At 40.2% G+C, this 15,351-nt stretch overlaps 1 protein-coding gene across 7 annotated transcripts in view; it reads left to right on the forward strand.

Moving 5' to 3' along the window:
• Vps13c (vacuolar protein sorting 13C) overlaps nt 1-15,351 on the forward strand; it is a 157,429-nt gene that overhangs the window by 82,685 nt on the left and 59,393 nt on the right. For all 7 annotated transcript variants that reach the window (XR_379424.2, XR_001778932.2, XM_006511225.2 and 4 more), the window contains 10 exons: nt 680-842; nt 2,770-2,883; nt 3,920-4,023; nt 4,362-4,529; nt 6,361-6,665; nt 7,614-7,761; nt 9,440-9,590; nt 11,441-11,550; nt 13,292-13,461; nt 14,659-14,906. Coding sequence is in view for 5 of the 7 variants with exons in the window: in XM_006511225.2 (XP_006511288.1) it covers nt 680-842; nt 2,770-2,883; nt 3,920-4,023; nt 4,362-4,529; nt 6,361-6,665; nt 7,614-7,761; nt 9,440-9,590; nt 11,441-11,550; nt 13,292-13,461; nt 14,659-14,906 (1,681 nt within the window). In the remaining 2 variants the exon portion in view is untranslated. The remainder of the gene's footprint in view (nt 1-679; nt 843-2,769; nt 2,884-3,919; nt 4,024-4,361; nt 4,530-6,360; nt 6,666-7,613; nt 7,762-9,439; nt 9,591-11,440; nt 11,551-13,291; nt 13,462-14,658; nt 14,907-15,351) is intronic.

A 15,351-nucleotide genomic window follows, 5' to 3' on the forward strand; every position in this document is an offset into this window, starting at 1 on the left:
GATTGGGGGCAGTAGCAATAGATATAAAATTAGTGCATATAGAATTGAAATAAAGGTCTTGTCAAAACTTGTTTCTGAAAAAATTATTTTAAAATGTGAATTGAAAATTGTTTGTGGAATATACAAATACTTTTTATTTTTAGGGAATTTTGTTTACTTTAGTGTAACATAGTTATTTGGTCTGATGTTGCTGGCAACACTGAACATTTGAATTCTGTATTGGTTTTAGGTTTAGAGTAAGATTAAGGACGAGTATAGTGCACAGTCTAGTGCAGACACACAGTGTCATTTGGGCATATGTAGACAGCGTAGGAATACTCTTGTGTCTTCATTTAAGACTCATCAGGCTTGGTTGAGGTTAGAATTAATGTCTGCACTGGGAGTGGGCAGAACATTGGTTTGTTGCTTGGTAAAGATTGACAGTATAATAGTAATGAAAATGATTAAAACCATACTAGTAAGTCATTCTTAATTGTTTAGAAAGCATTGAACTATTCTTGTGTTAGTTACATACACTGAAACTCAACCCAATGGTGTGACTGTGTCCCCGTTGACATGACCACCATCCCCCCTAGTGGTGTGACTGACCCTCAGTGGCATATCCCCATCAGCATAGCAGGGCCCACAGTGGTGCGAACACCATACCTGAAGTTCTTGTTTCTGGTATTCACCGCCTTAGGTTTCGTTTTCATCCTTGGACTTGGTACTTCATTTGGAAGCTTTACTTTCCCTCATGGATTTTTTGTCATCTGCTATCCCATCCTCTGACTCTTCTTCCTCTGAGAAGGAACCTGAGCTAAAGCCACTTGTGGGGGAGTCCAGAAGTCTTGCCATCAGAGCCGGTAACAGTCTCTCCTATGTGCTCTCAGACTAACTCATATGTGCAGCTAGGATGAACGCCAACACCTTGATGAACACAGTGTTTAACTGATGAGCGTAGCTGCAGAAGAAAGCAGCTTCTATTCTGACAGGACTGCATGCCTGAAGAATTGGGAATAAATGTTAATAGGAATCATGTACTTCCAGGGGATTTCCCTCTCTGGCTCTTGATTTGAAATAGAATTTGTAGGTTCTTAGCATTGACACTTCTTCAGCCTTCTGTCTAGTAACAGTGAGAAGGTAAGAAGTTAAAACATGGTGTCTGTCATGCTCAGCCACAGAGGTCCTCTTCAGACAGTGCTGCTGTGCACAGCAGCTGTGAGTTCTTTTTGGGCACCAGCTTGACCTCTGATGTCTTCTCTCTTTCAGTCACACATAAAACGTGGTCTACGTTCACCATGTATGTTACTTGTATTCTGAAATGTTGGACATCAAATAGTGAATGAAGAACATGTGCTTGATTTTTTTAATTCAGACATTTAATTAATTTTTAAAAATTATGTAAATTACTGATAATTCTCAGCTTGAATTAAATCTATATTACTGATATCGTAAGTATAAAATTTTTAGTGCTATTCAATCTAGTAAAAGGAACTGAACTTTTAAAACCATAGAAAAATAATGCTGCTAGAAGCAGAATTTTACCTGCTTTGTTGTTTTGACAGTGTCTTGCTGTGTAGACCAGGTTGGCCTCAGCCTCCTGAATGAGAGGGCTTCCTAAATGTGGCCACTACACCTGACTTATCATAATGTGCTTAACAAACTAAGATCTTTAAGAGAGAGTTTTCTTAAAAATGTCATCTCTTTATAACATATGTGCATACCATTTGTAGCTGATCTGAGGGAATGCAAGGCCAGTGTGCAAGCTACAGTCAGTGTCCACGCAGCATTAGCCCACTGAACTCTTCTCTGGTTTTTCTGCACAACTTGACTTTATGGCTTCTTTATCCTGCACTGGATATTGAGCCAGCAAACAGCCTATAATATTAGGATTAAAAGTTGAGAGCCCCCATGCTTTTTGTTTATGGGAAAGTTCTGTTTCCTGCATGTAAGACAGAGACATGGAAAGGCATATTCTAAATAAATAAGGACCTACACACACAAAAAAAATTAAACCCATTTAGTTGTGAGTCTTTCATCTATCTATCTATCTATCTATCTATCTATCTATCTATCTATCTACCAATCTACCTACCTACCTATCTATCTGGTTTTTTGAAATAACATCTTACTAAATATCCCAGACTGGGCTTGATCTCACTGGGTAGCTCAGGCTAGCCTCAAACTCAGGTAATTCTTCCACGTTAGCCTCTTGAATGCAGGATTTGCTAACACTCAGCTTGACTATTTTCTTACATACACATTTTTTGGTGATTTTTTTTAAACTTTAACATATTATGTAGTTTTCTTGGCAACTCTGTTGTAGAATTGCTTATGGACCCATGATATATAATCTAAATAAACAGGATTTTTTTCATTAAAGAACATAAATAATTCTTAAATAATAATGAATTTCATTGATTGTTTATCTCAATTTTCATGAATTATTCTTTGATCTAGTATGTGATAGGACTAGTTAAAATGTTTGTACTAACCAAATTCTAGACTCTAACTTAGAGGGTTTCCTTTTTTCTCCCTGGGAGAAACAGTGTCAGGAGCATGTTCACCCAGTGAATGGTTCCATCAAGGTATTGTGGTGGCCGTTATTCATCACTGAAGGACAACTTGCTAGGTTTTATCTGAGTGGCAAAATCCTTATTTTTGTTGCCTTAACGGAGACTTCAATGGTTCCTTTTGTATATTGCGTGATTTTTATTGGTGAACTATTACTGTGTTTCCTTATCTTTGTGTATCATGCAGCACTGACCTCTGGTTCCCACTGCTTTTCAGTGCCCAGCTCTTATGAGGGTGACGCGTTTGATTTGAAGATCACAGCTGAATTAAATGCCTTTAACATCTTCATTTGTGATCAGAAGAGTAACATAGCAGAAATTAAAATACATGGTAAGTAATTCTTTTTACATAGTATATTGGAAAGATGGAAAGATGGCTGGATTACTTTGTATAGAAAATATACGCAAGCTTTGAACAGAAGTGCTTTGAAACTTGTTATGATTTATTCCTGACATGAGATATTCATTATCTATTTAGAACTTTTCAGAATAAATCTGAGGCGTAAGGTTTTTATTATGGTTTCCTTTACAGAATAAGAGAGCTTTAAACTTAGGTGAGTATCATAGTAACTCTCCCAGGGTAAAAATAAAAGTCATTACCCTTGCATTTTGACCATATTTGGCTTAGCAAAAATAATTTGTAAAAGACATTTTCAACTTTATTTGATTCGAGACTTCAGCCTCAGGTTATACAGTAAGTTCTGAGAAGGCTGGCATGGCTCAGACCTTGTAGCTAAGCACAGGCTACTGTTGAACAGTTTTATATAATTTTCTGTTCCTTATTTCCCCCTGTAAAGGTTGTTGTGAGGGTGACAATGATAGATTTATTATTGTGTGCACAAGTGTGTCAGATGTTGTAAGCAGTTTCAGAAGATTGAACCATCAGCCCTATTCAGCAAACACTACCAAGTTTTAGCTGTAGGCAGTCTCTTGTCTGAAATAATGAGCATGGCAAACTTCTGACTTTAGATGATTAGACCATAGATATAAATTATTATAGAAATAATTCTTAGCCGTAAGGCAATGTTGGTTTGTTTCAGTTTTAAAAAGACATATTTATGAAGTGCATTGAAAAATACTAAAGTCTCCCCAAGTGAGTGGCTCTGGTCGAACCAATGCATAGCATACTGTTTTCAGAGAATATGCCACTAATTTATTTAAAACTTTTAAATTTCCTCAACTGTTAAGTATGAGGAGTTATGTTGACTTAAAAGTGGTTCACCTTTTATAGATACCACCTACATGGGAGGTGATTGTGATAACGGGTTCCATAGTACTTTTCATTTATCTTGTATTTCAGTTGTATGTTAGTGCTTTTGAGTTTGCTTACAAAAAGGAAATATCTGTAAATGGTATCTCTTCTGCAGGAATGGATGCCTCGATTTCTGTGAAGCCAAAGCAGACTGATGTATTTGCCAGACTTAAGAATATCATAGTTATGAATGTTGATTCACTGTCCATTCACAAAAAGGTAATCACAAAACTGATTTCTGTGTTGGAGTGTGACTTTTGGGGGCCAGATGCCACTATACATTTGTTTTTTGTCTGACACGGTGGGCAGATTAGAGCTGCAGATGAAGATGGGAGGTTTTGTGTAATGATTTTGAAAAGTGACTCCTGGGAAGCTCAGTGGTGGGTCAGTACTTTATTAATGAGGTGACATTTATAGAAATGCAGAGCATTGGCTGATGTTGAATTTCCATATGGCTTTTTCACCTGTCAGGCTCCTGTGGTCAGGAAGTGTCCTGAGAGTCCAGGGAGCAGGCTTGTGTAGCTCTGACCTAATAACCCTTTGTTTTGTAATGGCAGGCTGTCTCTATTTTGGGAGATGAAGTCTTCCGGTTCCAGATGAGTCTGTATCCAGATGCCACAGAAGGAGAGAATTATGGCGATATGTCTAAAGTGGATGGCAGACTTAGTCTCAAAGTGGGCTGTATTCAGATTGTCTATGTTCATAAATTCTTTATGTCTCTCTTGGTAAGTTCATTTCTACTTGTTTTTGTTTCTCACTGAAGTATAAGTATGGCGACTATGTGCCTGAACCTAGGTAGTTATGTTTTCACTGCTGGGGCATGTTTGCTAGCCTCCCCTCACCTAACAAAGGCGCCTGAAATACATAGCTCAAAACAGGAATAGACTATTTGGACTTGAAGAGTAAGAGTTTTTCTTCCATTGCTCGGCTCTCTTGTTTTAGAGTTTGTGATGAGGGAGACCATTCTGAAGGAGGGTGTGTGCTGGGCAGGGCTGGTGACCTCATGGATGCTGGGGAACAGAGAGGAGAGATGGGGCCAGGTCCCAGTGTCCCCATATAGAGCATGCTCCAGTGACTACCCTTCCTTCCATCAGGCCCTCCTTTCTAACAGTCACGGTGCCATCAGTGGTGTTGCAGCCTGCTAGCCCAGTCCTCACTACAGGTTCCTTGACGAGCGTTTAAGGTTCAGACATACTGAAGGGCTGTAACCACCTGAACGCTGAACAGAGTGTTCTAATTAAGTCAACCTTTTGAATGCTGGTAAAGCAAATGGAATTTGCTTAAAATTCTTAAAATTACTTATGTGTACATGTACCCATGTATGATGTGTGTGGCATGCATGTTGCAGCATCATGTTTGCTAGACAGAGGACAACGTTATGGAGTCAGTTTTTTTCTTCTACCTTTCATATGTTCCAGGGATCAAATTCATGTTGCCAGACTTGGGCAGTAAGCACCTATACCAATTGAGTCATGTTGCTGTCCCCAAAATGGAAGCTTTAATCATTGTTTTGAATGTAAACTCTATCATTCTCTAACATTTTCATAGTACTTTTAAAGTACTTTTTGGCATTTTATTTTTATTTATGTACATATACATATACATACTATATGTATGTTTTTTGCTACTTGTTTTTTAATATACAGGATCTTATATAGCCCAGACTGGCTTCAGGTTCACTGTCACTGTGTAGCGTAGTATGATCTTGAATTCCTAATCTTCCTCCCTCTACCTCCCAAGTGCTGAGAACTAAAGGTGTGCACCACTATACTCATTAGCTATTATTTTTATGTATCTTATTGTTTGTATGATTTAATATTTTAATTTAGGACTTTTCAATATTAGTTGTTTGGTAGAATGCTGAAAAGTCATCATGCAGTTGAAAAATAAATATCGAAACTTAAGAGTTTTGACTGTATTTTTGATAAACAAGGCCATGAAATTCTTAGTTTTACTGGGTCCTTACCAATGTTGGTCTGAAGAGTTTAAACCTGCCAGTTCATGAGCTTACTGGTCATCCATTTATACCTAAACCATCATGTTTGTGTTTTTAGAATGTGTGCATCTTGGGGGTAGTGAGAGAGATGAAGTCCCTCTGTATGATTAAGGGATGCATGCTAAGAATATTTAGATTTAGAGTCTTCATTTGGGAAATACTTCATTTGGGAAATGGAAGTGAAGTGTATCTTAACTACAAATAACTTTTGATTCCTGTTAATGATTGCTAGATGATAGACAACCGTATTTGCATATCTCCAGTACATTACAAAATCTTCATGAGTAAGCTGCTAAGGCCTTAGTTGCTGAGATTAAATTCTGTTCTTGCAGCCAGAAAGTACAGAGTGGAGTCTGCTTTGGGATAAAGTGCTGTCCAACATCCTTTTCATTTAAATTCCAATTTAAGGTGCCTGGTTATTCTGAGGAAAATGCTGATTATGTCATAAATCCCGTTTCTCTCTTGTGCCCTCTCCATTGAGCTCCCTTTCACTTCCTTGGGGGACTGTGCCTACCTGTCTGTCATTCTCTAACAATCAACCTCTCCTTCTGTCCTAACAGAGCTTCCTCAACAATTTCCAAGCTGCCAAGGAAGCCTTGAGCACAGCCACAGTCCAGGCTGCAGAGAGAGCTGCGTCCAGTGTGAAGGACCTGGCCCAGAAGAGCTTCCGGCTTCTGATGGACATCGATTTGAAAGCACCTGTCATCACTATTCCCCAGTCTTCTGTGTCACCAAATGTCGTTATAGCAGATCTGGGCTTGATCAGAGTTGAGAACAAGTTTAGCTTGGTTTCTGTGGAGCAGCTCGCGCTTCCCCCAGTGGCCGACGAGATGAGCATCCAGCTCACCCAGCTGAAGCTTGCCAGGTACGTGTGTGTCACTTCACTGAGCTCTCTAGGTACGCGTGTGTCACTTCATAACTCTCATTCTTTGTTTATTCCAATCAGGAGACTTTGACTACTGCTTTCTGGCCAGTGGTTAATAGCAGTGTGCTTTGTAGGGCCTGTGCAGTATGGTTATTCTTTTCATTCTTTTAAAAATGCTTATAAAATTAAAATTTCCTAATGAGGAATGGGGATGGTCCACATGTCTCTATTCCCACCTATTCAGGATGCCGAGGTGAGCGCGGCATGAGCTCATGAGTTTGAGATGAGCTTAGTCAACATAATGAGAGCCTATGTCAAGATGCTAAACTCTAGTGTACTCAGTAACATTTGTTTTTGTTTTCCTAAGTTCCACATAGTATTTATTTTTCTTTGTGGGAGAGACCTTCCGGATTTAATACAATTTAAGTTGCTTGCTCCTAAACCTTGTTACATTTAGTTTTCAGTGAAGCGTCCCAGAGTCCCTGAATCCCAGTGGGAGAGAAAGCCTTGAAGCTATTGAGGAGCAGCCCTTAGGCTATGTGAAGGGTTATCGGCAGACAGGTTAGAAATAGCCCTTGTTATGTGGGCAGTAACTTGTAAGTTGATATGCTTTTCTCCTGGAGTTTGGAGAACCGTATCAAGGGATAAATGCACAGTGAATTTCTTATGATTCAGTTTTGACAAGGTATGGCCTTTGTGTACACAACACTGTCTTGGTGATCGTAGACACATTCTTTAGACCTGATTCAAAGTTTGTCTGAGTTTATTGTATCCAGTAGCTCTGCCTATAAATCTGATCTAGAAACATGTTCTAAAATAATCCTGATCACAGCTTTTAAGCGTTTAGGGAAGGGTTATAAAAGCATTTGGAACAGGGCAGTCCTCATTTTAAGTAAATTTAAAAGTATATAGATATCTGTAAAAAAATCCTCATTTTTTTTCTTTCAGAACTGTTTTACAAGCTGATTCACCTCAGCATGACGTTGAAATCTTAAAACCTGTGAACATGCTTTTATGCATACAGCGGAATTTGTCAGCAGCGTGGTACACACAGATTCCAGGCATGGAGATAAAAGGCGAACTTAAACCTATGCAGGTGAGCCTGTGAGCGAGCTGTGGAAAGCCTGGGGGGCGGGGCTTAAACCTATGCAGGTGAGCCTGTGAAAGAGCTGTGGAAAGGCTGAGGGGCGGGGCTTGCCTTGCTGGCAGCTCAGTTCCTGATGTGCCTGAAAACCAGCAGGGACATTGTCCTTGTCCCACACTCTCCCTTATTCCACTTTAGTTAGGTAAAACCAGGATCTGGCCAGTGGGGATCTACTGAAAATATCTTTCTTAATTTAGAAAATTTGATTAACTTCTTAATGTAGTGAAATTGTCAGAGAGTTAAAAGTGAGGCTCAGATACTATATTCAAAAGGAAAGTGTTCTTTCTAGGTTTGCAATGTTTTCTTGATGCATGATTTGCATGTGTTGAGGCACAATCACCTGGCTAGTATTACCCTTTAGAAATAGTTACTTGAGCAGACATTTGCATTTATTTGGGAAGCAGCAGTATTTTCAGAGGTGTAGTTTGGGTCTGTTTGGGTTTCTGAGGTCAAGTGTTAAACTAGGAAGGATATCAGTAGATGACCCCAGCAGTGTGTTTCCAGTTGGATAGTTCTTAGAAACCTTGGGGTCACCTCTAAGCCTTGTCCTCCAGATGTATGGAAGGGCAGTAGGTGATACAGTTTCTCACGTTGGCTAGTCTGCAGGCAGGTCTGTCACTTTGGGTGACATCACAAGTAGGAATGGGCACCCAAGGAAGTTTTAAAGTAGATGCCACACTTGTTACCAGAGGACTGGGCTTGGGATAAGCAAAAGGTTCTTGGCTATTACCTGGTGCTTCGTGTTCCCCCATCATCACATAGGCAGGAAGGTAGACAGAGCTTGATGAGTGTGCATGTATGTGTTTTGTACGGGCTGTTGTATGTGCTGCAGGGAGGGAGGGTGGTCCAAGGAGAAGGACGAGAAGCTTCAAAGCAAAGCTTGACTTAATGGAGCTTAATAGCCTTTGGCAGTCACATTCAGTCTGGCTGCTTCGTGTTGTTCAGCTTGCCACTAGGAAGGTGTTATTATTCATGTCCTAACGATAAAAAAGACTTGCAATAAAGAAGCTGAGAAACTTGGCTCACACAGAGCTTAAAGGCATAGAGCTGATACAGATCTGTCTCCAGGTTTTTGTTCTTTCTTTTCGTCTCACCTTTTTTGTAACGTAAAAGGGAGATGCCGCCTTCCTGGTATGCATGATGGCTTTAGAAAGTACTCAGTAGTTGGATTAGATATGATTATAAGAGGTAGTATTGCTTGCTAAGATAAACAGATATTTTGTGTATAGCCACTTATGTCTGTGCTGAGAAGAGAGCTACCGAGCAAGAGAACATCTCAGTCCGGGTAGAGGTCAGAAACTGAGCACCTCTCTGGACCGCGCTTGGAGGGAAGCATAGCACAGGCTCTGGAGCTGGTGACACAAGAGAGGGGCAGGATGGAGGCTGGAGTGAGGCCTGGGAAAGGGTGCTGTGGTCCCAGGTCAGCAGGAAGGGTATTGGCTTCCAGAGGATCTGGCTGCACTGGAGGCATGCGTCTCTACTGATGCTCAGCTCAGGTGTTCTCTCTCAAAAATAGATGAATCACTCATTCATCAATAGTAGCTATAAAGGCATAATACTATGTGGGTTTTTTTTGTTTTTTTTGTTTTTTTTTTTTTACATTACATAAATACATTATGGTGGTTTTCAGGTTGCTCTCAGTCAAGATGACTTGACAGTTTTAATGAAAATTTTGCTGGAAAACCTTGGGGAAGCTTCTTCACAACCAAGCCCTACACAGTATGCACAGGAGGCTGCACGGGTGAAGAGAGATACTCGGAGTGGGCCTGACTATCTTAAAGGTAAAGGCTGATGGGGCTTTTGTGTTGGTATGGAAAACTCATCAAGATGATACATTGTTGTGTTAGCTCTTCAGCACAGTGTGCTGTAAAAGGACCTACTGCTCTTAGTGGTTACCGTGGAAGGCCTGCTGGAGTTGGGGCTGCCTACCAAAGTGCCCAGGGAGGTTGTATGTGTTGTCTCTGGTGAGGGGAGGGCCAGTTGTTCTTGCCTGCATAGCGATTAGTTGTGATTGGCTTGTGGAAGTTAAATGTGCTAAATTCACCAGGCACTGAGGTGATCTACATTGAGAGAAAACTCGAAGCAGGCAGGCAGTGTAGTAAGATGTCAGAGTAATTCAGAGAGGAAGGATCTTGGTATGTGACTGAACACGAGGAAGGTAGGTATTCTCTTACAGTAGCAGCTTTATGTCTGGCCTTCATGGAGAATGATGCCGTGAGCACAAGACAGGTTTAGATCATTAAAGTTAAATGTCCTAAGAGCTCTGTGGTCCTTTAAATTCACCCATTTAAAGTGCTACGTGGAATATAATTACAGTCATTTTTCTTTCTTTTCTAATTGTTTTTGAGGAAGACTCTCACTGTGTAGCCAAGCTGGCCTCAAACCTGTGATGGTTCTGCTGATTCGGTCCCTGGGTGCTAGAGTTACAGGTGTGCTCTGCCGTGCCCAACTTTACATTTTCCTTTATTTAAAGCCATTGATGTGGCTAGCAGATGTTTTATGAGATAGTCAGTGGGTGTTATTTCCACAACTAAAGCAAGATAAAGGACCCTTTGTGCCCATGAAAACCTCTAGTCTGTTCTGTGTCCTTTATGAGACTCAGGGCATGGAGTTAACTGTTGAAGCTGCCATCAGTGATTACTATTAAGATATCAGCATTACGTCTATAATGTAGGCGAGGCATGTTTTGGGATTCAAAGAGTGTGTGAAAGAGGTTTCTGGTTTAAGTAGATGAGACTTGGCTGTATTGGGTGTGGGCAGGTGCTAGGTAAGCAGGCTGTGGTTACAGTTAGACGGGATACTGTGGAGGTGAGCAAGCTTAGCCGTGATCAGATTTGTGATTCTGGTTCTCACTTTCTGCTTAATGGGATACCCGGGAAAATATAAATGTGTTCAGATGCGAATTACAAATACTCAAATTAAAAATACATATCAACAGTGAAGGTTGGGACAGAAATTCTTCTCTGAAACCATGGAACCAAAGCTCCGGGTTTTTTCCAGCCTGCAAAGCTTTGCTTTTCTAGTAACTTGAGGTGACTTTCCTAAAGAATGACCCCTAGTCTCCAGAAGGATTGTAGAGGATCTCTTCTGTGTGTCCTGCCTGCCTAAAGACAGGAAGGAAAATGAAGTTCCTTTTGGAGTCCCTTCATGTCAGTATTCCAACGGTTCCCACCGTGATGCGCTTCAGCTCTGCTAGCGTGCTAATCTTTTCTAAGGTGCATCGGAGATCGTGGAGAGTGTCCTGAGCCCACAGAAAACCTTGGCCAGCCTCTCAGACTAAGCAGTGTTTGACTTCACTGCATGCTCAGTTTCATGATGTCTTGAGCATGACCGAACCAGTTAGGACAAATGTGCTGTGGTTACTGCAGAAACTAGCCTTACTTTGAAGGGTCGTTTCACAACGTTGCCTTGATATTATTTATAAGATCATTTTTTTCCTGTGGTCTACTTCTAACACTTTGCCCTTTACTAAATATATAGTGATCAGTCATTGCCATTTTTAGTGTCTGGGGAGTTATTTAAATATGGTGTAAATTTGGAATAACAATTTATCATCCCAGCTTTAAAATGTTTAAAGTGATGTGCCTCCATAAGAGCTCTGTGATTTTCTTACTCATGCTTGAACCATCAGAACAAGAGCTGGCGGACCCAAAGCCGCCCGGGGACCAGACCGTCACTCTTCAGTTTGATTTCCACTTTGACTCTCTTTCCATCATCCTTTACAACAGTGATAGCAGCCAGGTAAGGAGGACATTCCTGAAGTGAATCCTTTGCTCTTGAGAGTATTCAGCTTTCGAATGTTGGCATTTTTCATTCTAACTATTAATAAAATTCAGTGCATCTACAAACCACTGTTTAACCTGAAATGTATGCGTGGGTCTCTAGGCTGCTGTGTTTCTAATCCTGCCAGGCTAAGGAAAGGTGCGTAGGGTTTCTCTCTGTCTAGGAACACAGCCGCAAATGCATCCTATCCATCACTAATAGAGAAGTTGTACATATGACCAACAGGCCATGTGCTTAATTTAATGCATCCGTAGTCATCACTATTTAGGAAGAATAATTTAATACTGTCTTTGGAGCCTTTCATGATTATGTCTCAGTCAGTCATAGAGAAGCATTTATATAGTAGATCAAAGTATTTTAGAAAGCCACTTTGCATTGCATAATATCTTTTAATGAATATTTTTATTTTATAAATTAGTTATGTCATATTTTAATGCTGATAACATGTCATATAAATACCCATAATCTATATTTATTATAGATTTTATATCCATGTTCATGTGCATTTCATATGCTAATTTGTACTTTATGATTTTTAGAAGTTATACAATATTCATATATTTCTACAGTTGAGCTTTGTGATAATATCTGTCATTTATGCATTAAGCTGCCTAAATCTCTAGCCCTTGGTGTTCAGGCAAGCCTCAGCGAATGCCTTTACTGACCACTGTCAGTAAACTTACACATTCTTCATTTCACTTAAGGACGGTTGTCTGTTGATCCAGCCTTAAGATGCAGCTGCCATTTTCAGCTTCTCTCTCTCTCTCTCTCTCTCTCTCTCTCTCTCTCTCTCCTTCCTTCCTTCCTTCCTTCCTTCCTTCCTTCCTTCCTTCCTTCTTTCTCTCTCTCTCTTTCTTTCTTTCTTTCTTTTTTAATTTTATTTTTTTATTAGATATTTTCTTCATTTACATTTCAAATGCTATCCCAAAAGTCCCCTATACACCCCCCCCCTGCCCTGCTCCCCTACCCACTCACTCCCACTTCTTGGCCCTGTATTGGGTCATATAAAGTTCAGCTTCTTTCTTTAACCTTCCTCATTCAGACACTGCACACTGTCACTTTTCTTTTGGTAAATATCCCGTTTCCTGAAATTTCTCACTGCTTTATTTCAGCTCTGTTTTTTTTTAGCTCACACATATATTGCAGAGGCTTCTGTTATCTGTACTAGGCAGAGGGACAGTTTGTATCCTTGGTGATTCTCATGGAGCCACTTAGAGCTTCTTATTTTGCTTCGAAACATTGAATGTTATGCTACATGATCCTCACTTTATCTAAAAAACCCTCATTCCAGATCATCTGTATCACGGATTGATTGGAAATGTCTGTGTATTACAGGCATCAGCTGTGTAACAAGCCATTTCTGTCAATAGTTACCCAAGTTTGTGTGTCTGTGTTTATAAGTTAAAAGCATTCTGTTTGCCAACAGTCCTATCATTCACAATGCCTTGCGTTCACTGTACTGTCTGGAGTCAGTGCACATGTTGAGTAGTGTCCAGTGTGCCCAGGGTGCAGACAGATGCCTGAGCGCACCCTTGGACTCACCTGTGTTCATGTACTCAGTGTCATATATGTGATTCTGCACTTAGAGACTTCGTGAGTTGATTTGTTTTCAAAAAGCTTTGAGTTAAGGAATGTGCTTAAATGAACTCATGTAATATTTAAAGATCTTGTATTCCTTTGCTTGACAAATGTACCACAGGAGCCCAGGCTTTCATTTCACAATGACAGTTTCCGTTTGGGTGAGCTCACACTACACCTGATGGCTTCTGCTGGGAAGATGTTCAAGGATGGGTCTATGAATGTCAGCCTTAAACTTAAGACGTGCACGCTTGATGATCTCCGAGAAGGAATCGAGAGAGCCACCTCCAGGTTTGTCAGCTCAGAGTTTGTCGTGCAGAGTTTCAGGTGAATGCCAGCCTGCCACTGTGAGGGTGGGATCCTCAGAAGAGTCTAGCCTTTGGCCATAGTCTCACAATTGAGTTGCAAGAAGAGACATAGCCCTCTCTGATTCCTCTGCCTCAAACTTTAAATGAAAGGGGAATTTATTAATAAAACAAAAATGCCAGCTGAGCAGTGAGAGCCAAAGGAGTTTTCATGGTTTAATCCACATGGGTTGGTAACGTATTTTTCTGGATGATTGCCAGTTGGCAGAATTATCGTGATTGTTTTAGGATCCTTAAATTCATGCATCCCTTTGTTTTCTTGTTTACTTTGTCTTTCAAAACAATTCTGCAGAATTTAATTTTTATCAGGAATATACTCTGTCGCATCACCATATTATCAACTCATTTTGAAAAATGACAGTCTTGTATGAAATTTAATTTCTCAAGTTACGTGTCATATTTTGTACTTTTTTATGTGTGAACGACTATGTTGCTATTTAAACTTGGGCACCGTTGACTATTTTCTGGATTCTGCTGAAGCCTGTGTTTTTCGGGGAATTGAACACATAAGGAAAGTGTGCTATTTCATATCCAGGTTTCCTGGTTATAAACTTCATGGCCAGGGTAGCTGTTCATAGCACTTTAGGTCATTGTGATTGATTGATTGATAAAATCTTCTTGTTTGGTAGCCTAATCTCTCTAGCACTTGTGAGGGTGTGTAGGAACCGTCATTGTGGACTGATAAACACTTGTTGGTTTGGGTTGCATTGAGCACTAGGGGAATAAATTCTATAGGGTAATCATTTTATATAGATATATTCTTTCAGGGAAGGGTTAATTTAGTAGAATAAGGAGGTCATGTTATATTTTGAGGGACTGCATTCATGCATTGCTAATTGCTCAAGATCGTTTTCAGTAGTCCTTGGCTTTCCTGGAATTGCATTATAATTACAGAATATCTCATAATGCTTAATCGCATGAGTCTTTCTTTGAAGATTAGGCAGCCATGTCTTGGTTGCTAATTGGGTGATTAGGTTCCAATTAACACTGTTGTATTTCTGTTCAGCCTAGCAGCTGAAAGGTGAAAGGAAGATGATTAAGATGCAAGGGAACATTTCCATTCCTTTACTATTTTATTCAGAGAAGAGGGGGCCAGATAATGAATGGCACATTTGTTTTTCAGGATGATTGACAAAAAGAATGACCAGGACAACAACAGCTCTATGATTGATATAAGTTATAGCCAGGATAAAAATGGAAGCCAGGTCGATGCTGTCCTTGACAAGCTGTACGTGTGTGCCAGTGTGGAGTTTCTGATGACCGTGGCTGATTTCTTCATCAAAGCTATGCCTCAGAGTCCAGAAAACATAGCCAAAGAAATACAGATTCCATCAAGACAGACTGCCGCGGGAAGAGTCAAGATGGAGAAAGGTTAGCAGAACTTACCTGTCTGTCCTGAAGATGTCCATATCTTAACAAATATTAGAAACAGGAGAACAAAGAATTTGAGGAAGTAAAATTAGGCTTTTAGATTTAAGCATATTCTTTGTAAAACTCCAGCAAGGAAATGTTTTTAAGTGAGGTGTGACAGACATGCTCTGTGATGGGGCAGAAGCTGCCTTGACTCCATTTGATTTTCTTCACTTAGAAACAGAGGGAGTTAACCAGTCGGGGCAGAATACTGTTTTATAAAAGGGAGTCATTTATCCAGACAAGATTATTTGAAGGATTCTAGTGCATTGATGGGCAGTAGAGAAGCTGGAAGGCAGAGGCTGGCACAGAGGAGAACAAAGCATGGCAGACCTTTGACTCTGAGGAAGCCTGTGAATGCCTGTAGTAGGAGAATGGTGGAAGCCATTCTCAGCTTGGTAGTTTT

The sequence above is a fragment of the Mus musculus genome, chromosome 9 (assembly GCF_000001635.26).
Source record: "Mus musculus strain C57BL/6J chromosome 9, GRCm38.p6 C57BL/6J".
Classification (NCBI taxonomy): Eukaryota; Metazoa; Chordata; class Mammalia; order Rodentia; family Muridae; genus Mus; species Mus musculus.